At 35.9% G+C, this 24,584-nt stretch overlaps 1 protein-coding gene across 1 annotated transcript in view; it reads left to right on the top strand.

Annotated features, from left to right (window-relative positions):
* RFX6 (regulatory factor X6) overlaps window positions 1-24,584 on the top strand; it is a 57,249-nt gene that overhangs the window by 6,062 nt on the left and 26,603 nt on the right. Inside the window, exons 5-6 of the mRNA XM_007454926.1 lie at window positions 10,940-11,017; window positions 12,303-12,330. Coding sequence (XP_007454988.1) covers window positions 10,940-11,017; window positions 12,303-12,330 — 106 coding nt within the window. The remainder of the gene's footprint in view (window positions 1-10,939; window positions 11,018-12,302; window positions 12,331-24,584) is intronic.

The raw sequence follows: 24,584 nt of genomic DNA, 5'->3' as shown, positions 1-24,584 counted from the left end.
TTGCTATTGCTCTGTTATTTTTCTTCTCTCTGCTATTTCTTGAGAGTAGCTATCTGCTCACTTGCCTTAGCACTGATCACATGCCTCTGTCCTGTCCATTTCTTTACCTGGGCAAAAACTCAATGGCTCATTTTTACTGTTACTGATCTTCCTAGGCACCTGTCTAGCATTTGAACCTGCTGATAATGTCTTCTTAAAACAAATAAATGCATAAAACTTCCCCTACAGCTTCTCTGTTGCAACACTACCAAGTCCTCTTCCCTCTTCTGCCACTTATTTTCTAGTTTGTCCAGTGTCTCCTTCGGCTCTAACATCCAGTTCAGCATTGTCCAAAGAAATATAATGTGACCACATATTTAAATCAAAAATTTCTAGCAGCCACATTAAAAAAGTAAGATGGAACAGATGAAACTCATTTTACTATGTTTTATTTAATCCAACATATCCAAAACATGATCGTTTAACCGTATAATAAAAATTTAAATTATGAATGAGATATTTTACATTCTTTCTTTCCTACCAAGTGTTTGAGATCCCGTGTGTATTTTATACCTATAGCACATCACAATTCAGACTAGTCACATTTCAGATGCTTAATACCCACATGTAACTTGTGGCTATTCTATTGGCTAGCTCAGTCTTTTGGCTCAGTCACTTGCCAAAAGAATAGATCCTAATTTATTATGAATTCTCTTGAATCTCTCTCTCCATTCTCACTTTCAAAAACTGGCCTTGACTCTGTCTTTTTAGTCCGTTCAATACCATTCTTCCAAACTGAGCTTCTGAAGTTCAATCATTTCTCTGTCATCCTCAGACATTTTCACCTGCTCATGACAAACTTTTCTCGCCTTGACATTCAAGGTCCATTATGATTTAGTCCCAAACCATTTTCTTACCTTATTATCTACTTCTCACTTTTCAACATGCAGCCTATGCTCTCACCAATTTATTGCCCAGCCCCCTTTGCTTCCCTCTCAACCACCACTGTTTTGTTCATGCTGTCTTCCTCCATGAAAAATGCCCTTTCCCCTAGAGGTGTGTTGAAATCCTATCCATTTAAAAGAATGTCTCCTGAACTTCCTCTTCTTTTGAATCTTTTCTTAGCCTCTTGATGTTTTGTAGGCTTTTCTTTGCACCCTCATAGCAGTTTTTGATACCAACCCTAATGCGAAATTAACTTACCTCCTCCCCTCAAAAGGTGGTATTTTGAGGACAGAGACTTTGTCTCACCCATTTTCATACTATTTCTGTGGTCTGCTACATAATAGATTATCAATTTATATCTATTTAATTGATTCCTATTAATGTTAATAGTATTGTGGCCTGAGAAATGAAATGCCAGATTGAAAAAGACAAAATTGGCTCATTCCTTCTAACCAAGTCAGCTTTTTTTCAAAGTCGAATCAGTTTAACTGCCTAATTTCTACTGAATTGATTCCTACTGACTTGTGTAGGTAGAGAAGAGATTAGATAGTGTTTGAGATAGATAGATAGTGGGAAAAGAGGCAAAGCAATGCAGAGAAATCCTCTTCACAGGATCTACAAGAGGACAGGCAGGCAGGCTGCAGAGAAAGTCAATTAATCCTAGAAGGAGCCTTTAGGATTAGGGATGAATCATTAACCTTGTCCATTGTGACACAATGAGGCTCCAGTGTGTAGGTTTATGTTGTAACAATATGTAGTGACTTCAGGCAATTTGTTTGATATCTGAGAACAGATGCCCAAGAGCATAGCATTACCAATTTGAATTTTTTCCTACTTACCTAATGTGCCATTTGCTTTTTATAACTTGCATATTATATTTTTGGTATTTTCATATCATGGGGAAAATTTTTTTCTATATGTAAACTAAGTATTTTGAAAGATATGGCAAGATGTAGAGTTTGTGTATTTTGTCATTGTTAATATTCTGATGTAATTATTCTTAGCGAGATACTTTTCCTGACTTTATTTATTTCCAAGAAATACTCTTAGATTTTTTTATCTTGGAAAATAATATATCAAAAGGCAGAGTTGCCTGGTGGTTAGGAGCATGAGGCTTAAAATTGGACAAATCTGAGCTTTAATCCCATATTCCCATATACAACTAGATGAGCTGTTCAGCTTTTCATCAATAAGTTGGATATGCCATTATCTACAGGTTTGGTGTGAGAATTAAATGGAAAAGTATAGGAATGAATGGAGACATGAATATGCTTTCAACCTCACTATCCTTAATAGCAATGAAATTATTAATAATAATATAAAATTAATAATATGATATTGACAATGCATCCAAAAATCAGCAATGCAACTAAAAGTTATTATTTACTGAGCAGCACACACACACACATGCACACAGACACACACACTCTCTAATCCTCACAATGACAATACAAGATTGGAATTACTGTGTTTTACAAAGGAGGAAACTGCAGTTCAAAGATCACTGACTTGCTCAAGGCCACACAGATACTATAAAATAACAATGTTGGCATTTAGATCAAGGTTTATCTGGCTCTAAAGTTTGTGCTTTGTCACCTGATAAGGCTTCTTCTTTCCTGTATCAGTCATATCAACAAAATATTATTTAATTGAACTTTTGAGTTTTTGAGGTATAAATTTTATTTATTTTTTCTTTTTTTTTTAACATCTTTATTAGAGTATAATTGCTTTACAATGACGTGTCAGTTTCTGCTTTATAACAAAGTGAATCAGTTATACATATATATATGTCCCCATATCTCCTCCCTCTTGCGTCTCCCTCCCTCCTACCCTCCCTATCCCACCCCTCCAGGTGGTCACAAAGCACCGAGCTGATCTCCCAATGCTATGTGGCTGCTTCCCACTAGCTATCTGTTTTACGTTTGGTAGTGTATATATGTCCATGCCACTCTCTCACTTTGTCCCAGCTTACCCTCCCCCCTCCTCGTATCCTCAAGTCCATTCTCTAGTAGGTCTGCATCTTTATTCCCGTCTTGCCCCTAGGTTCTTCTGACCATTTTCTTTTTCTTTTTCTTTTTTTTTTTTTTAGATTCCTTATATATGTGTTAGCATACAGTATTTGTTTTTCTCTTTCTGACTTACTTCACTCTGTATGACAGACTCTAGGTCCATCCACCTCACTACAAATAACTCCGTTTCGTTCCATTAATCTCCAAAACATACAAACAACTCATGCAGCTCAATATCAAAAAAACAAACAACCTAATCCAAAAATGGGCAGAAGGCCTAAATAGACATTTCTCCAAAGAAGATATACAGGTTGCCAGCAAACACATGAATGAATGCTCAACATCACTAATCATTAGAGAAATGCAAATCAAAACTACAATGAGATATCATCTCACACCGGTCAGAATGGCCATCATCAAAAAATCTACAAACAATAAATGCTGGAGAGGGTGTGGAGAAAAGGGAACCCTCTTGCACTGTTGGTGGGAATGTAAATTGATACAGCCACTATGGAGAACAGTATGGAGGTTCCTTATTTATTTTTTCTGATCTAACAGTTTTAAATGTTAATTAATATATTAGATTCTTCTTCAGAGAGCTAACAACATTTCTCAAGCATCAATCATAAGGCATTTTAAATTATTTTATATTTGTTTAGAGATATTTATGTTTTCTATAAAAGCAGATTTGTAGCACAAACACAATTTTGCTTTCTGCTTTTAATTTTTGTCCAAAATGTTCTCTGTGTTGGTATATTATCTTCACAATCATCATATCTATTGGATGTTTAATATTTAAAAATTTACATTTGATGAAAAACATTTTTATGTGTATGGAAATATGAACAATTGATGATATAGAAATATAAATGAAGAAGTAAGCATATTTTGGAGAAACAGGAATTTATAATTTCTCCCAATTTTACTAGTAATTTTGTAAAACTTTGTATTGTCGTAGTGCCCAAAACATACTATCACTAGATATCTATTGAATTATTTCTAATATATGAATAAATTTGGTATTAATTAATTTATAAATAAATAATAAGCTCTGCACTCCTTCCCTTCATTTTCTCTTACCAACCCCTCCCTGCCAAGAAAACCAACAATCCCAATGGCAGATTCTGCATGTTCTGAAAACCAAGATAAAAACTGATTTTGCTTTTGTGTTTTTCTTTTCTTCTCTTTGATTTACCACCAATGCTAATAATATACCCTGATTTGCTTCCTGTGCAAAAATTTTTTTTAAATAAATTTATTTATTTATTTTTTAATTTTTGGCTGTGTCGGGTCTTCGTTGCTCTGCGCGGGCTTTCTCTAGCTGCATCACGGGGACCATTACAGTGCTTGGGCTTCTCATTGCTGTGGCTTTTCTTTGTTGCGGAGCAAGGGTTCTAGGAGCGTGGGCTTCAGTAGTTGTGGCACCCGGGCTCAGTAGTTGTGGCTCACGGGCTGTAGAGCACTGGCTCTGTAGTTGTGGCACACAGGCTTAGTTGCTCTGTGGCACATGGGATCTTTCCGGATCAGGGCTCGAACCCATGTGCCCTGCATTGGCAGGCAGATTCTTAACCACTGCGCCAACAGGGAAGTCCCCAAATTTTTAAATTTAGATTTTGAATAAATAAAAATGAATCAAAATTCTATAGGTACAAAGAGTATCTAATGAAAAGTAATTCTTGCCTATTTTATGTTATGAATGTATTATAGCAAGGATAATCAATCCATTCATATTTATATTGATGGCAAAGCATGGTGCCAAAGAGTTTTTGAGGTGCAAACAATAGTAAGATAGGGTGCATGCTGTCAAAAAAATTTCATTATTAATATTCATTTATTTAGTAAACATTTTTCATCTGTCCTGGTGCTGACTAGGTCCTAAAGATACAATGATTAGCAAAAGAGGCCATGTCCCACCCTTGCTCAAAATGGCTCAGCAGGGTAAGGGAGAACACAGTTGAGCCCACCGATTAGATTTCATGCACACAGTAAACTGTTTGATTTGAAGTTACATTTTAATTTCTTGTAGACTTTGATCAGTCAAATCTTGGTTTTCAGACATGACGGATAAAAGCTATTATCTTATTTATTAGTAGTGATTTAGTGGGTTAATAAAACTGATATGGCAGCTGCTCTTATCATAGTAAGTTATTGCAACTCCCTGAACAACTTAATCCCATCATTTTCTTATCAGTTATCATTTGTATAATGTAAACTAACATCAGGGCTACTAGCTCAGTGGGAACATATGTTTCAGGAATTCTATATAATGACAAAATGGAAAAGAAGAAATATAGGTGCAGGTATAAATTGATCAGCAAATGAAGAAAAGTATTAGACACAAGGTAAATACTTTAGTACTAAAAAGAGGAGCAATAATTTCATTTGTCCTATTAAAATATAACACATTCACTTTAAAATGCGGGCATAAAAATTAATTAATTAATTATTCTTCTTTATTCCTAAAATGCAAATGATATCTGTCACTTGATACAAGGCTAAGGACAGTTGATGCTAATGAATGAAGACAATTTTGTTAGATAATCACAAAGACTACTTGTATTATGCAAACATTTTCTTAGAGAAATTAGCTAATCATATCTAGGATTTTTAAGCAGTTATCATATATATATCTTTTAAAATAAAAATCATATAGGGAGAAAGAACTGTGAAATGTTTGGGAATCTTTATTCAGAGTAACCTACAGGATAGGCATTAGCTATTGGTATATAAATTTTAAAAACTAGTTAGCCCACAGTGAGGCAAACCTCACTTTTTATTCAACACTTACCTGTATATATTCTTGTTATGCTAGAATATTTCTGGCAAATATTTCCTAGCAAGATTTATTTTAGGGTAATATATTAACAACAAAATAGTGATATAAAATGTTGCAAATGAGATGAAAAACCCATGTATACTTTGTATGAAATTACTCTCCCCGGTTTTATGAGGTTTATCTTCAGCTGTTAGGACGACAGAGAGCTGCTCATTTATTATCTCTTCTCAAAGACACTAAATCATCACGCAGGCGATAACATGTTCCTAGTTAGACTAAAAAGAAGATTAAAGGGGAAGATTATTTTATTGGCTCCAGAAGAAACTGGATATGAAATGTGCTAAAGCATTACAATGGTCATTGCAAAATACTGAGATTTGTATTTCCAGCAATTTCTAGTTTTTCCACCTAAATACGCTGACTGCATGTCCTTTATATACATTGTTTAGGGATACAACTTTTGTTCAACACCAGTATTTTACCAGTACCTGGAAAGTCACAGTCCTAGGAAGCAGTTATTGAAAACAACTGGCTTTAAGAGAATTTGTGTTTTATCAGTTTCCAGATTTCTAGCAGAACACATTGACTGGTCCAATACATAAGGATTTTTCTTTACAGTAATTTCTAAGGGGGAACACAATGAAGGGGAAGATGAAATTCCCTTCCTCCAAATCTTATAAGTTAGTAGGGGAGGTAAGCCGTGTATACATATACCATTAGTACGAGATGCAAAGCTCCATTGGATAACTGACCAAGAGAGGAGTTCAAAGGACAGAGAAATTAATTTTGCCTAAGAGACCAGGCAAAGCTTCATGTGTTGAAGCTGTGCCTTGAGGCATGGATAAGAAATGGGGACGTGCAGGAAGAAGGGCATTCCCAATGAAGAGCTCAACAAAGTAAAGGCACAAAGTGAGGAAAGCACACGTTATTTGTGGAGGGCAAGTAACTCTGATAGAAATAGATAAGTTTATACAGTACTAGTGGTAGAGTTAAAGGAATTAGTAGATTTCCTTACATCACATTAGACAAGAGGCTTTTTAATCTCTACCAGATTTTAAATTGTGCTATGTTTAAGTATATGGTACTATATACATGCACTTTATTAAAAATTCCTGCTTATAAAATTTCCTTTATGGCACATTGTTATTTTTAACTTTTTTCATATTATAAATTTATTTATTCAACAAATGTTTATTGAGCTCCTGCTATAGGGAGCTTATATTCTAGAGGGAGTCTGTTTATATATGGAATTTCAAATATGAAACATTCAGATCAATGGTATAGTTCTTAATGATTCAAGTTAGTTATCAATTCTTAAAGATTCATGCTGAAGTTGAAGAGAGAGTGTATATGCTGAGTGCAAGCATATTCAAACTATATTTCATTTAAGAACTTCTAATTATAAATAAAACTGAGATACAAAATTATATATACATACATATTTTGCATCTTGAGTATAGTCTATTGAAACAAAGAGTGCTCTGTGGAGCTTTGGGTTTGAATTTTGTCTTCAAACCCATAACTTTTCACATATTTTTTCCAAACAAATCACATAAACTTTTTTAAACTTTGCTTTGAAATGGAGATATTACTTCACTTGCAGGCTGCTGTGGAAATTTGAGATGAAGTATACATAAAGTTTTTTACATGTAATAGTTGCTCAATAAAAGGTAACTATTTCTATTAGTACCTACTATCCCCTGCTTCAATTTTAGCACATATTAATTTTGTATTGCAGTTCTTTCTTTGCATGCTTTCCCCCCCCCAAGACTATCAACTCCTCCAGGGCAGAAACCCTCATCTGTCTCTTTCTACGTGCTCAGCACGTAGCACACAATAAGCATTAAATACATGTTTGAAGGAAAGAGTTCACTTTTTCACTCGTTCCCTGTGGGCCAGCATAATTATAAGATTGTATTGATATAACATGCTCAGCTACATCAACATGTCTAAATTATGAGGCATTGCTAATGAGAATCGGACATGCTGCTTCTCATTTGTAGAGTGGAATGTAGCTGACCAAGTTACCTTCCTTGGGTGTCAATGTGTATCTGGTTGATGGTGTCATTTACATTTGACCTACGAATGAAACACATTACTTAAAAGATTTTTTTTTTAGATGTAAAATCTTGACTCTAAATGTAAGTGGAGGTATTAAGTACTTCTATTTTTAAAGATATTCTGCCCTAATGATTAGAGAGGAGGAAGCAAAATAATACAGTTGTTTTATAAAAATCAGGAACAAATGAATTGTGTAATAAAAATATCCTTCCCTTAAAAATCCTAAGTAAGAAAAGAATTGCAAATCCATGTTACTCAGCATTTATTGGGTCCTAAAGGATGTTGCCATTTTTACAAAAAGTGTTCATCAAGTGATTTTTTTAAAATGGAAGCAAAATTTGCCTCTGGGCTGCTCAGTGTGGTCACTGTTCTGTGACTGGCAGGCAGTCTGGCTCAGGAAACCAGGGACTAGGGTGGAATTCAGAAGCGTATATGTTCCTGGCTCGGTTATCCATTGTCGGTTTTTAATCATTGTATTGACAGCTCTCACAGTGGTCAGGATTAGTGTGCCATCTAACATTTGTTGAACTCACGGTTATCCTTTTGATTGTCTTGTGATTTTTGTCTACCACCCGTGAAGGCAATGTAGTTTCTCCTCAGTCTGCATGGCAAACCACTTTACCATGGTATAATATTATTTACATGTTGAGACAAGGATTATAGATGAGAAACAAGAAGATCAAAGTTATAGTAAAAGAAGATTTATCAACTTTTAAAGCAATGCTTAACATGTATTGCTTTAGCAAGTGGCTAGAATGAAGTTATTTAAACTGTAGCATCCATAGAACAAACAGCAAGCTTTGCAAAAGACCATGAAATTGCAATATATTTCCATTGTAATAGATTCTGTTGTTCTCAAGCATCTCTTGCTTTATTTCTCCTAATACAAAGACATTTTCTTTGGTATATTAGTTCTAAAATCTAATAAAGAAAAATAGTTATACTTATTTCAGACTCATGCTCACTCACTAATCCTAATGGGCTTGGCTGAATATCATCTAAATCTGTTCATTTGTTATGGTTTTAGGTATTTACCTTATCAATTTCTATTAATATAGCTGCTTTTTGTAATGTCCTTTGCTTAAGTTTCATATTTCCTTCATTTCTCCCTTTGTTCCAATATACTGTAGAGGTTCTTTTCCCTTATCTACCGGAGGAGTATTTTCTTACTGTAAAAATGGAGTTTCTTCTGTTCAGGTTAACAGACTGCTATTGTCCTTCTACCAAAACTGAGGATTTGAAAACTTTTCCCCAGTCTGCCACACTCGTAAACTACCTTCACTACTGTGATCACCCTCCATTACTGTTTCTCAAACATAACAGCCCTTTCTGAAACATTTATTATAATAGGTGTAATTTTTTCATATTTAAAAACTCTTTCTTCTCCATCTCAAATGGCCCAGGGTCATTAGAGGCAACTCCTCTGCCCTTAGAACGTAAGGGGAGAGAAGCCATCTCTGGGACTCATAGAGGCTCTGGTCCTCCCCTCCTCCAGCTGATCTCCTTCCCAGGAAACAAGGAGTCCATTGCCTGAGTGAATGTGTCCCCCGAGACTGCATCCCCCTTCAAGCTCACATTTCAGGTCCGTGGGGCCCAAGAATTCCAAACAGTCTCAGGCCTGCCTCCTGGGCCGAAGTGGGCCTCTCCCCTCATCCATCCTCAGGAGACATAGACCAGATGGGCGCCTCCCCCAGGGGGCGGCTGTCTGGGGTGTGTGTGAGCGTGGATCTTGGACATGGAGGCTGCAGTGTTCTCAAGAGGCCCCTCACAGTGGACAAAGCCGCAGAGGCTGGGGAGATAAGGGAGCTGGGGGCGGGTCTCCTCCCACCACCACGTTTCCTCATGGAACTCCAGGAGTCTAAGCATTCTAAGCTCAGAATTACCTACTAGATCATTATGGAGGTGCATTTTCAAGATAGGAGGGCAGAGACATTTTATTTCACAATGTGTTCGCTTGATTTATGTATTTTAAGTAATCAGGCATAAGGTATGTGGGCCTCCATTTATACTCTCGTCCTGAGCCTTGAAAACATTTAGGGGTAGAGTTGCTCTGACAAGTCCCTTCCTTATTACTGAGGTCAGCAAAGGGGGCCTTGAAACGTAGATCCTTCATTGTCCTGTCCACTTTAAACTCAGATGGTGATGCTAAGAAATGAAGTTTTAAATATGGTTACACTGAAGTCTACTGGAAACCCCCTTATTCTTTTATTTCATTCCTTCCCCGATCTTAGATGAACGCAGATTGAAATGGTAAATAACCAAATAGGTAATGGTGCTGCGTGGTGCGCAGAGAGGGGAAAGAAGCGTAAAGAAAGAAATTAGCAGGCTTTGGTCACCCTCACTTAATATCCAGTCTTTGACTAGCGGTTGTGTCACATCTGTAGCCTTTGTACTTGGGCGTGGAGTAAGTCTGGGGTCTGCAGTTTTGGAGAATGAGGTACAACTTGAGAGATGCTACATTTGCCTGTGGCTCAGGATCCATAGATACATTTATAACAAATTATTCATAACACTGTTACAGTCCATGTTTCATATTTCCATTGATTCATCACAGAGATGTTTTTTTCCCCATTGTTGCACAAAAGTTTGAAGTGACTTGGGCTTCTCATTCCTCATGAGGAAAATAACTTTCAAAGGGTCAGATGCTTCGTACATATTCCTATGCATGACATCAACGTCTTTCCCACACATAATATTATACTCTTTTCTCCATTCAATAGATGCACTACAAAGAAAACCCACCATTTTCTTATTCAGTTGACCACATTCAAATTGAACCGAGCAGTCTGCAGATAGATACGCTTGATATACTTAGAGCCAATGTCTACATTTACAAATTTAAGTGCCTGCAGTTAAATGCCTGCAATTATAATTTTTTGTTTTGTTTTTGAAACCTAATTTTTTAGAGGTTTGAGGGGGGTTAGCAGTAGGCAATTCTCCTGTCTTTTTCAAGCTTAGAGCCAGAAATATGACCATAAGTGAATTAGTTCCCATTAAAGAAGGATTAAACACATTAAGATGTTACTTAATCAGGAAAAAGTTAGGAAAGGAAGATGCAGACCAAGAGGTTGCAGTTCTTCCTTGCAGTTTACTTCAATTCTACTTTAGTCTCTTTTTTCCCCTTCAAAAAACTACATTAACGCAGAGCTGGTTCCTGTTCTTGCTCTAGGTATCATTATTATGGGATTGGCATAAAAGAGAGCAGTGCATATTACCACTCCGTTTATTCTGGAAAAGGCCTGACAAGGTAGAGTTCCACTATCTTCAAGACAAGTTCTGTATGTCTTTAAATATGTATAATATTTATTGAATAAAATGACTTACTAATTTTGCTTATTGAGATATTTTCCTTTAAGCATCAAACCTTAATTTTAACTTTGTATGGACATTTACAATGACTGGGCAATTAATATACTTTGCAATCATTAATAAGAAATTAATGGTGAATCAGGGATCCCAGAGAGATGTAAAAGAGAAATCAGGGAAGCAGAATTGCTTTCAAATTAGTATTTACTTATAAGGCTGAATCTGTTTTCAAGCTAGATTCAACAAAATAAAGGGAGAAAATGTAATTTTTTTTTCTAAGAGATAACCTGTTTTAAGGATCTATGTGCTTGGCCAGTATCTTACAAAGATGAAAAGTTTATTATAATCATCTCTAATCATATATATTTTGATATACCAGCTTACCTTAGTAAGATAAAGCTACTGACCTAAGCTACTGAGTCTCTGTGAAAGAAAAAACACAAATGAATATAAAGAACATATTGCTCGGGCTTCCCTGGTGGCGCAGTGGTTGACAGTCCGCCTGCCGATGCAGGGGACACGGGTTCGTGCCCTGGTCTGGGAAGATCCCACATGCCGCGGAGCGGCTGGGCCCATGAGCCATGGCCACTGAGCCTGCTCATCCGGAGCCTGCGCATCAAAAAAAGAACATATTGCTCTAATCTGTCATCAGCTATCAGGCGGAGGTTATTGACAAGTAAGGGGACATCTAATGAAACCAGTGATAATATGCAATTATTAGTTTTTAAAATACTGGAGCTCCAAATGATTAAATCTGCATCTGAGATTGCTTTATGGCACAATTCCCCAAGAACTGCTCTCAAAAGAATGAATTAGTTTTAAAAGTAAGGTATCTTGTGGAAAAAAAAATAATTTTAGTCACCCAAGTCATACTAAGATGAACTCAGGTATTACAAACAATATAACGGCAGCTTACTAACCACTACTCACTGTGAAGTGAAAATACAGGCTAAAACGCACAAATATTTAATATCAAGTGTGCCTTGATTGCCTCAGATCTTACCTGACTTCCCTAAATTTCCTTTATTTAACTTTCCCGTAATAGACTTATTTTGTTAGTAAGTTGAGAAAGATGCTTGGGTCCCTTTGAAAATCAAACAAATTTCTCCAGATTTATTTCACTGATTGTGATATAAAGTTACTACTTTTGTAGGTCCTCTGCATTTCCTTGATAGATATAACTGTATATGTATTTTTAACTAATGAAAAATGTTCTGATTTTTAAGGTTTTCTGGAAGCAAGCTGAAGAATGAGGTAAGCACTAGTTTCATTTCTATTTTACATCTGTTATGTATTATAAGTTTAACAATAGGAGTTATTCATCCTTATTGGCAAATATGGAAATAAATGTTATTTATTGAGTCCCTTGAATGGCTGAGGACTTTAGACAGAGCTAAGTTAGATTTGGGGCAACTAATGATTCTTTACATGGACCTACTGAACCACCTGCAATTACCCTAGGAGGGGTAATTTTTCAATTACCCTTACCTAATATCAGATAATGAAAAGATTATAAAATAAAAAAGACCACTATTGATCCAAGAAATTTTTATTTAAATATAAACAGAAAGCTTACAGCTGAGGATATGGAAAGAGTTAGTATTTGGCATATACCTATCTAGACAAAACGTTTGATAGTTATCAAGAAACCCAAATGTTATGCTTGATTGTTTCACTCGTGTGTGTGTGTTTGTGTGTGTGTGTGTGTGTGTGTGTGTGTGTGTGTGATTAGTCAGTTTGCTGATCTCTTCTGCACTGGGGGTAGAGATGGGGATGGCAGGGGTGGGAGCTAAGGAGAAAGGGTCCACCACGTGCACAGCACACACTTTCTCCCTAGACTACCTTCCTCCTTCTTACTCCCAGCCAAAGAACAGATCAGCAAACTGACTTTATCTAAATGAGTTAAACTACCATTAGGGGCTGCATGGCTAATTAAGCACATGATAAGGCCTTCATTATCCTCAAGTTCACTAATCATTAGAGGAGGTGCCACAGAACTGAGGGCACATGATAATGTGTTGTGTGGTAAATTTGGACCTGACGTAAATTGTAACTCCATTAGTTTGGTGAAATGATGCAGGCATATTAAGAAATAATATAAAGCCCCCAACCCTCTGAAATGACCAATTTCTTTCCACCAGTGCTTTTAATACAGTTAATGGCTAATTACATAATAAAATCCTCCAGATTGCTCTTTTTATCAATGAAATAATAGCTCTTTATTAGATAAACGGTTGTGAAAGTGCAAAAATATTGACTTAGAAATACACTTCAGTTGACTGAAGTTTGTGTCAATAGGGAATTTAAGTCATTTTCTCTCAGGTGTTCTTTCTACCACTTTGAAGAGACTGGTGGACCAGCGGTCCATTAGCTGGTACAGCATGCAGATGGCAAGCCTCACTTTATCGAATAAAAGAAAAATCTCTCTGAAGTCTACTGCTTCCTCCTTAGAAGAGCACAATCAAAACTCAGGTGTAGGTTTTGTTAATAAAGTAAAACTGTAATATTTTGGTTAGGCTATAAAACCTATTTTTCTAAAGCTACCGGAAGCAATAATAGAGTATCATTATTGTGATGATTATATAAATGAGCACAGTTAAGGGCTTTCTAAAGGCTCAAAAATACTCTAAATACTTTTTTTAAATTATGATAAAATATTTTTAACAAAGTTGAAATTTTAAAAAACTATTTTGTACTTGGAGTGACCAGCCATCACAGTTTGCTCAGGGTGTGAGACTGTCAGTGCAAACCTTCATATACTTCAGGTCATATGAACATTAAGAACGGTGAGGTAGGGAAAATAGGTGATAATATTGCCAATTTACAGCTAAGGAAACTGAGGCTGAGATATACTTGTTTTCTTAAAAATTCACAATAAAGTTCTATTTTTTTAACCCATGGTTGAAATGTTAATCAATAGATATGTGGTGATACAGGTATGAGGGGGCAAAATAGTGAATGGATAGATTTGATCCTTTACAATGTAGCAGAAAAACCTATCTTGAGCACATAATCATAGCTAATTATAAAGGGTGTCTTGAGAGTTAACCTGGATTAAGTGGTTAAGGACATTTCCTACAGGAAGTGACATTTAAAGAAAGAACTGAGAATAAGAAAGAGTTTGGAGGAGGAGTAGGGGCCGAGGGAAGAAGAGTCCAGACAGATGGAACCGCACAAATTAGGGTTTCTCAGCCTTGGTACCACATTTTAGGCCAGATAATTCTGTGTAGTGGGAGATGTACTGTGCATTGTAGGATATTTAGCAACATCACAGTGTCTCTGGTTTCTATCCACTAGAATCCAATAGCCTTCCCTCCTCCTCGTTGTGAAAACCAAAAATGTCTCTGACGTTGCCAGATATCAAACACTGGCATACGGGAAAGCAAACAAGAGGAGCATCATGTTATAGATGTATGGATAGTCTGGATGAGAAAATACCTGAATGAGGATAATATCCCTAGGGATGGAGAGAAGTGACTGCTTTTAGCTAGGCAACACTGGAAGAGAAGCAGGTAGAAAGAATAGAAAGATAAGGGGTTCAGTTTGGAACTTGCCATATTTGACGTGCTTGTAAAACATCCAGTGTAGACTTGAAGTGAGCAGTTGGATATATGTGATGGGACAAGAGGATTTAGGTATTTGGTTTGATGGTGATTGAAGTCAGGGTAATGAATAAAAATGTCTAGGAAAAAAATAAATAAATAAGAAGAGAAGACATTACGAGAAAAGGGTTGTGAAAAGTGGGAAAGAAAAATAGGGTCAGCAAGATAACTGAAGAGAATCCAGAGAGGTAAGAGTAAGGAGAATACAGTGGCACAGAAGCCAAGAGAAAAGAGTGCTTCCAACAGGAGGGAATGGTTGCTACTATCATATGGTGCTAAAAGGTCATCAAGATAAGAACTGAAAAAGATCTATTAAATTAGTTAAGTGGAGGTAATTAATGACTGCAGCAAGAACATTATCAGGGGAGAGGCGGGGTTTGGTATGTGAAATGAATGGGCAGTGGCATTGAACATAGAAAATTTAGTCAGGTCAAGGGTGATAGTTGGAGGAGGGCTTGACATTTAGTTTTTTAGTTTTTGTTTTTATAAATTTATTTATTTTTGGCTGCATTGGGTCTTTGTTCCTGTGTGTGGGCTTTCTCTAATTGCGGTGAGTGGGGTTTACTCTTCGTTGCGGCACGCAGGCTTCAGTAGTTGCAGCATGCAGGTTCAGTAGTTGTGGCTCGTGGACTCTAGAGCGCAGGCTCAGTAGTTGTGGCTCACGGGCTTAGTTGCCCCGCAGCATGTGGGATCTTCCCGTACCCAGGCTCGAACCCGTGTCTCCTGCATTGGCAGGGGGATTCTTAACCACTGTGCCACCAGGGAAGCCTGATGTTTAGTTTTGAAGGAAGATTAGACTATGGTTCTAATATTGGTAAAACAGATTCAGTAAAGAGTAGAGACCAAAGATATGAAAGAGAGGGGAAAGTTGAGAGTACAGGGTTACTGAAGGTGTGGGCAGGGAAGAGCTTCCGAGTGGAGAAAGTGGCCCTGGAGAGAAGGAACACTTACTCCATTAAAACTGGAAAAAGAAATGGGTTAGTTCAGATGCAAGTGGATTTGTGGATTTTGTGGCAGGAAATTGAGATAGTTTGGTGGTTTGGGATTTCTCTCTGAGGTATCAGCAGTCAGTTAGGTCATTTTCTGTGAGTGAAATCTTGGTAAGGAGTAGTAGGAGTTTGAAGAACTTAAAAAAAGCCCCAGCTTTTCTCAGTCAGGATTCCCAGAGAGAATGTAGCCCTAATGCCCCAAGGCATCCATTGTATGTAGGGAATGGGCTCTTTTATGCATCTGGAATGGTACTAGCTAAGTGCCATCCTTGGGAGAACTGAGAAAATGGTCACTCAAATCCTATTCTAGGGCTTCTCTAGTGGCGCAGTGGTTGAGAGTCCGCCTCCTAGTGCAGGGGACGCGGGTTCGTGCCCCGGTCGGGGAGGATCCCGCATGTTGCGGAGCGGCTGGGCCCGTGGGCCATGGCCACTGGACCTGCGCGTCCGGAACCTGTGCTCCGCGATGGGAGGGGCCACAGCAGTGAGAGGCCCGCGTACCGAAAAGAAAAAATAAATCCTTTTCTACAGGACTTACTTACTTTTCTCACAGATTCCCTATTGAGAGAGGTGGGAACAGTCTCTGTGGAAGACAAGAAAGGTAGAACATTATAAAATTTAAATGGCAGGAGCCAGCAGAAATGCAAAATATTTGGGAGTAATCATAACAAGAGACGCATACTACCTATTTGAAAAAAAAATACAGGTATAAAAGAAAATTTTAAATGAAAGGACATACCACATGTCTGGATAGGAATGCTAGATACTATAAATATGTCAGTTCTTCCTTAAATTGATTTAGACATTTAATACCCTATTAAAATTTTGAGTGGGCAGTTTTTTTTTTGGAAATGATTAACTTGATCTAGAAGGGTATATACGAAGTAATAGTTGAGAGAAGTATAAGCAAGAATAGGCAAAAGGGACTTGTCTGGCAGATATCAAAATATTATGACAGGGGCTTCCCTGGTGGCGCAGTGGTTGAGAGTCCGCCTGCTGATGCAGGGGACACGGGTTCGTGCCCTGGTCCGGGAGGATCCCACGTGCCGCGGAGCGGCTGGGCCCATGAGCCATGGCCGCTGAGCCTGCGCATCCGGAGCCTGTGCTCCGCAATGGGAGAGGCCACAGCAGTGAGAGGCCCGCGTACCGAAAAAAAAAAAAAAAAAATATATATATATATATATATATATTATGACACTATTGATACTGACTCAAATGTAGGTAGAACAAATCTACAGCAGAAATTAGTTACCTGAAAAAGGGCCATAGTGTGTGTAATAATTTAGTGTGTGATCACGGAGACATTACAACCAATGAAGGAAGAAATATTTTTCAGTGAATTGTCATAAGTCCTTTATGAAGGAAGATAGCGTACCAAATAAATAAAATTCTTCAGGGCATAATGTTAGAAAAAATATTTTTTGGAAAACAATTTCTATACCTCATACCTTAATCAAGTTCATATAAATTATTAAATACAAAAATAATAATTAGAAGGAAACATGTATCTATCTCATTTCTGGGGGGGGGGGCACAGGGAAAGACTTTCTACCATGAAAACAATTTAAGAAATTTCAAAGGAAAAAAATCAAAATGGAAATTGAAAACTCCTTTAAATCAAAGCATCATATACAAAATCTGAAGTCAGAAGAAAGACAGTAGGAAGATATTATTCCATTGTCACATGCAAATATGACAATGGGATAATATCTTTACTATATGAAGAAATCCTATCAATTTAAAAAAATATGAAGACCTCAATAAATAGTAAAAAAAAAAAAAGATATGAATAGACAATACACATAAGGAAGAAAAGGCCAATAAATGCATGAAAAATGAACTACCAAATAAATTAGGATTAACATTTTAAATAACAAAATTATCAAATATTAAGAAATTACTATGAAGCTGGTGAAAGTATGATGAGATAAGTTCTTTCATACCCTGCTGGTGAAGACAGAACAAACTTTCTGGAAAATAATTGCAAGATCTGTGTTCAAGTCTTAAAGTGTTCATCCTCTTTCTCCCACTAATTTCACTTTTGTGTGGGTCACACATAAAGAAATAATAGAAAATGCAGACAAAATATTATGGACAAAATTGTTATTGACTACAGTGAAAAACTGTATTCAACCTAAATGGCTAATAATAAAAATGATTACATAAAAACTGATAGCTTGTGGGAAGCAGCCGCATAGCACAGGGAGATCAGCTCAGTGCTTTGTGACCACCTACAGGGGTGGGATAGGGAGGGTGGGAGGGAGGGAGATGCAAGAGGGAAGAGATCTGGGAATATATGTATATGTATAACTGATTCACTTTGTTATAAAGCAGAAACTAACACACCATTGTAAAGCAATTATACTCCAATAAAGATGTTAAAAAAAACCCCAAAACACCAAAAGCTGGTATATCCATACAATGAAATATTATTCAGCAGTAAAAAGAAATAGTCTTTTTACAAAAAAAAAAAAGATTACATAATTTATGACTTTTATGGGACTGAATATTATATCATTTATTAAAGGGCTCTTTTAATGACATGGAGAAACGTTAATTAGAAAGAAAAACAGGATGCAAAAACAAATATATGTTTATGTGGCTTCAAATATGTAAAATGTGTAAAATAAAACTGGATAATAGAGGATTAATATCTATAAATACTATGCTATGTAGTATGGTAGCCACTAGCCACACTTGGCTGTTAATTATGTAAAATAAAATATTCAGTTTCTCTGCACATTATTTATATTTCAAGTGCTGGCTAGTGAATACTGTATTTGAACAGTGCAGATAATAGAACATTAAAAAAAATAGAACATTTTCATCATTACAGAAATTTCTATCAGATGGCACCGTTTTAGAATATGTGTTCAACTTAGTAATAAAAAGATAACCCAATAGAAATGTAGCAAAGTATATGAACAGGCAATTCACACAAGATGAAAAAGAATGATTGATAAATAGTGTTGGTGCTCGTGGTGCCCATTCTGATTGACCAGGTTCTATAACATATATTCAATAAATATTTTGAATACTATCCCTGCCAATAAACATATCTAATTTTTAATCAGGTTAATGCAAATTAGAACCTAAAAGTAATTATTTTACCATTACTGGAATAACAGCAATTAAAAAGTATCAAAATATGTGTTTTGAATATTGTTAAGAATGTGGAGCAGAGGGACTCTCATGAATGGTAGGAGGGGCAATATCTAGAAAAGTTGAAAGTTCACTCACGTTATAACTGCATTCCTAGAGAAAACTTTACACCGTGCACAACGAGGCATGTATGAGGATGTTCATTGCAGTACTGTTTATAATTTCAGAATACCAAAAAATGAAAGTCTATTATGATACAGTGGGAAAATAAATTTTTATGTATTCAATACAGGAAAATACTATACTGCTTTGGAAATGAGTGAACTGTAGCTATAAGAATCAAATTAGGTTCATCTCAAATACCTAAAGTTGTATGAAAAAAGCTCATTGAATGTAGAAAGATACATACTGCATGGTACCAGTTTTAAAGCAATAGTATATGTTGTTTAAGAATATTTACATATGAGGTAAATTTTTAAAGGTTTGAATAATAATGATATAAACCAAATCCTGAACATTAATTATTCCTTATGGGGAGGGAAGGGAATGAGATTAGGGAGGGCTACAGAGGCTGCTTTAATATTTCAAATGTCTAATGTATTAATTGGGATGGTAAGTACATGAGTATTTATTACTTTTTACCTATACCTTTTTTTAAGTTTTAAATAGTTCATAATATAAAAGCAAACAAAATCAACAGCAACAAAAGCAAAACAAAACATGTGGAGGAAATTAAGAGTAATTATCAGTCAGTGGTATGAATTTTGATTGTTTTAAATTTTTTATTCATAAATGTAGTGGTTCAGATTTAAAAAATGTCTTAGAGAAAGTCTCAGAATACGTTAATTCCCAGGAATAAAAAAAAACAAATGAAACCTAGTTTTAATACTTTGTCCTGGTCAAAGGAAGCCTTTCTTTTCCTGTGAATCTTTTAAGTAGCTCTAGTAATGAAGTTGTCATTATTTCCTAGGGAATAAGTCCCTTGATTTCATACATTTCAACCAGGAAGTTTCCCTGATAGCTTGAGTTTCCTTCTCCTTAACATCAACCATTCATGGCCAGTTTAACAACTTTGTACCAAGATAAACAGCAAATCCTCCCTCCTTGGTATATGCTTTTCAAATATTTGTAGACTGTTATCATGCTCTCTTTTAGTCATCACTTAGCCAAACTGTGCAGCTTAAATCCTTTAATCTTTCCTCATAAATCAGACCCTCTTGTCTTCTAATCATATTGTTTCTTTTCTGTAGGTTCCTTCTTGTTTTCTTTTGGAAATAAGATTCTTAATAGTTCAACCAAGAGTAGTGAAGTCATCAGTTGAGAGAAAAAAAAAAAAAAAAAAAAAACAGACCTCCATAGCTGGTCTAAGATCTGGCACCTCTTTTAGTGTAATTAAAATAGAAAATCTACTAGTGGAATTAAAATGATCACATTCTAATTTTTCCCAGCTTATCAATCTCTCCTTTCTTTTTATGTTACATGTTCTAGACAGAATATTATTATTTGATTTATACCATGTACGCATTTGTTAACATATCCAAACAAATTTAATTTTTGAATTTTTTCTTTAGGCACTCTTGCCCCCTGTTGATGTTCCACACGTGTTGCTAGCTTCTGTTGCACAAAGCTATAATTTATCAACATGAGAGTTTTAAATAAGAATTAAAGACCTATACTCTGTTCCTTAAGTGTGTTTCCATAGCACTCTAACATTTTTATTGGGTAATGCATTACTTGTAACACACACACACACACACACACACACACACACAGAGTTTTAAAAATAAGCATAAGATGAAAACTCACGACCTACCTCATAGCTGAAAAGAGATAAGTTCTCTGTGTGCCCTCACCCCATCACTTCCCCCTCCCTACCAGAAATTACTGCACTCCAGGGACTTCCCTGGTGGTCCAGTGGCTAAGACTCCATGCTCCCAATGCAGGGGGCCCGGGTTTGATCCCTGGTCAGGGAACTAGATCCCACATGCCACAACTAAGAGCTCGCTTGTCGCAATTCAAAAGATCCCACACGCTGCAACGAAGATCCCGCGTGCTGCAACTAAGACCCAGCGCGGCCAAATAAATAAATAAATGTTAATAAATAAATAAATAAAACTGGTTCCTCAGAAATTACTGCACTCCAGAATTTGGTGTTAATTACTCCTTTGTCTTTCCTTAAAGTTTATCACTTATGAATGTATACCATGAATATTAAACACTGTCGTGATGATTACACAACAATATGAATGTACTTAGTACCACTGAACTATATATTTAAAAATGATTAAAATAGTAAATATTATGTGTCATTTATTATTGCCCAGTTTATCACCAACATATTATTTATTATTTGCCCTACATAAAAATGGATTCATTTTTCCCTATGACTTTCTGGTTTCGTTCAACATTAGGTTTTGTAATTCATCAATGTTAATATATGTAGTTCTAGTACCTTTTCTGTACTGCTAATATTCCATGGTATGAAAATATCACAGCACATTTATTCATTCCAGTTCAGGAGAATTTTTTCCTTTTTGCCTGAAAAACATTACTCTGAATGTTGTCCAGGTGCACATGTGCAGGAGTGGAATTTCGGGTCTTAGGATATAAGTACTCATGTTTAACTTTACTAATTAATATCAAGTTGTTTTCCAAAATGGTTGTATCCGTTTATGTCTCTCCAGCTGTGTGTGAGCATTCCTTTTGCTCCGCATTCTCAGGAACACTTGGCATTGAAAGACATTTGAGTTTTTGCCAGTCCAATAGGTGTAAAATGGTATCTGTGGTTTTCACTTGAAAATTGTTTTTGATAACTACATCAAAATCATGAGCTTGGGGCTTCCCTGGTGGCACAGTGGTTGAGTGTCCGCCTGCCGATGCAGGGGACGCGGGTTCGTGCCCCGGTCCGGGAAGATCCCACATGCAGCGGAGCGGCTGGACCCGTGAGCCATGGCCGCTGAGCCTGCGCGTCCGGAGCCTGTGCTCCGCAACGGGAGAGGCCACGACAGTGAGAGGCCCGCGTACCGGAAAAAAAAAAAAAAAAAAAAATTATGAGCTTGAATATCTTTTGGGATTTTTATCGGTCAATTCTATTCTATGAAACGTTTGTTCAGATCACATAATCTTTCTATTTAAAACTTTGGTTCAAAGACTTTATATATTCTGGATACTAATATCCTGTAGGTTATGTGCTGTAAATTACTTCTCTCTGTTGGTGGCATGGCTCAACATTCTATAGTATCATTTGATGAAGATCATTTTAAACCTTATGATTAGCATTTTTGTATCTTTTTTTAAAATCTGTGTATAATCTAGATCATAAAAATATTTTTCTATTTATTCTTTGAACACAAGTTTTTATTTCACCTGTAATTGATTTTTTGATTGTTTTTATTGTGGCAAAATATAATTAACATAAAATGTACTATCTTAATCATTTTAAGTACACATATAGTTCAGTGGTATTAAGTACATTCATATTGTTGTGCAACCATCACCACCACCTATCTCCAGAACTTTTACTCTTGCAAAACAGAAAGGCTATACATATTAAAAAATAACTCTCCATCTCCCTTTCCCCCGGCCCTTGGAAACTAACATTCTATTTTTTGTCTCTATGATTATGACTACTCTAGGTACATCATATATGTGTAATCATACAGTATTTGTAATGTCCTCAAGGTTCATCCATGTTGTAGCATATTTCAGAATTTCCTTCTTTTTTAAGACTGAATGATATTCCATTGTATGTATATACAACATTTTGATTATCCATTCATCTCTCAGTGGATATTTGGATTGCTTCCATGGTTTAGCTGTTGTGAATAATGCTGCTATGAACATGGGTGTACAAATATTTCTTTGAGACCCTGCTTTCAATTCTTCGGGAGATATACCCAGAAGAGGAATTACTGCATCATATAGTAATTATATTTTTTATTTTTTGAGGAACCATCATACTGTTTTACACAGCACTATACCATTTTACATTCCCACCAACAGTGTACAAGGGTTCCAGTTTCTCTACCTACTTGCTAATACTTATTATGTTCTGGTTTGGGGTTTTTTTTTTTGTTTTTTGTTTTTTTAATACTAGCCATCCTAATGGGGATGAAGTGGTATCTCATTTTGATTTTGATTTGATTTTCCCTAATGATTGGTAATGTTGAACATCTTTCATGTGCTTATTGACTACTGGTATATCTTTGGACAAATGTCTTTCAAGTCCTTTGTTCATTTCTGAATCAGGTTGGTTGGATTTTGTTAAGTTTTACAAGTTCTCTATATATTCTGAATATTAATCCCTTTTGAGATATGCAATTTGTGAATATTTTTTCTCATTTCATAAATTGCCTTTTTACTCTGTTGATAGTGTCCTTTGATGCACAAACATTTGTAATTTTTATGAAGTCCAATTTGTCTCATTTTGTTTTTGTTGCCTGTGTCTTTGGTATCATATCCAAGAAATCTTTGCCAAGTCCAATGTTGTGAAGATTTTGCCCTGTTTGTTTCTGAGTTTCACATATTGTCTTATATCTGGGTCGTTGATCTATTTTGAGTTAATTTTTGTATGTGGTATTAGGTAAAGGTCTGTCTTTATTCTTTTATACATGGATGTTGAGTTTTATCAGCACCATTTGTTGAAAAGACTGCGCTTTCCCCATTGAATATTCTTGGCATCCTTGTCAAAATCTTTTTAGCATTTTTTGCAAGAGTTTATTTCTGAGCTCTCTATCAGAGTCCATTGATCTATATGCCTGTCTTTGTGTCAACACCACAGTTTTGATTGCTGTAGCTTTGTATCAATAGTAAGTTTTGAAATCAGGAAGTGTGAATCCTCCAACTTTGTCCTTTTTCAAGATTGCTTTTACTCCTTGGTGTATCTTGAGATTCCATATGAATTTTAGGATGGATTTTTCTATTTGTGCGAAAAACATCATTGGGATTTTGCATTTAATCTATATAGATTGCTTTGGGTAGTATTGGCATCTTAACAATAAGTTTTTCAATTTGTGAACACAGGATGTCTTTTCATTTATGTTTTCTTTAATTTCTTTGAGCAATGTTTTGTAGTTTTCATTGTACAAATCTTTCACCTCCTTGGTTAAGTTAATTTTTATCACCTCCTTGGTTAAGTTAATTTTATTTTTGATGCTATTGTAAATGGAATTGTTTTCTTAATTTCTTTTTAAGATTGTTCATTGTTATATTATAGAAATGCAACTGATTTTTGTGTGTTGACTTTGTATCCTGCTACTTTGCTGAATTCATTTATCAGTTCTCACGGTTTTTGTGTGTGTGTGTGTGTGTGTGTGTGTAATCTTTAAAGTTTCCTACATATAAGATCATATCATCTACAAACAATGATCATTTTACTTATTCCTTTCCAATTTGGATGTTTTTTTTCTTACCTAATTTTTCTGGCTAGAACTTCTAGTTGAATAGAATTGGTGAAAATGAGCAGCTGTGCCTTATCCTTGTCTTAAAGGAAATGCTTTCAATCTTTCACCATTGAGTAGGATGTTTGCTGTGGGTTTTTAATATGACTTTTAATATGTTGGGGTAGTTTCCTTCTATTCTTAGTTTGTTGAGTGTTTTTATTATGAAAGGGTGTCAACCTTTTTTTTTTAAGGGTGTCAAACTTTGTCAAATGCATCAATTGAGATAATCATGTGTTTATTTTTTCTTCATTCTGTTGATGTGGTGTATTACATTGATTGATTTTTGTGTTCTGAACCATCCCTACATTACAGGAGTAAATCTCACTTGGTCATGTTGTATAATCCTTTTAATATCCTGCTGAATTCAGTTTGCTAGT

This window comes from Lipotes vexillifer, unplaced genomic scaffold (assembly GCF_000442215.2).
Source record: "Lipotes vexillifer unplaced genomic scaffold, Lipotes_vexillifer_v1.1 scaffold58, whole genome shotgun sequence".
Taxonomy (NCBI): domain Eukaryota; kingdom Metazoa; phylum Chordata; class Mammalia; order Artiodactyla; family Lipotidae; genus Lipotes; species Lipotes vexillifer.
This window is presented reverse-complemented; position numbering and strand designations above follow the sequence as displayed.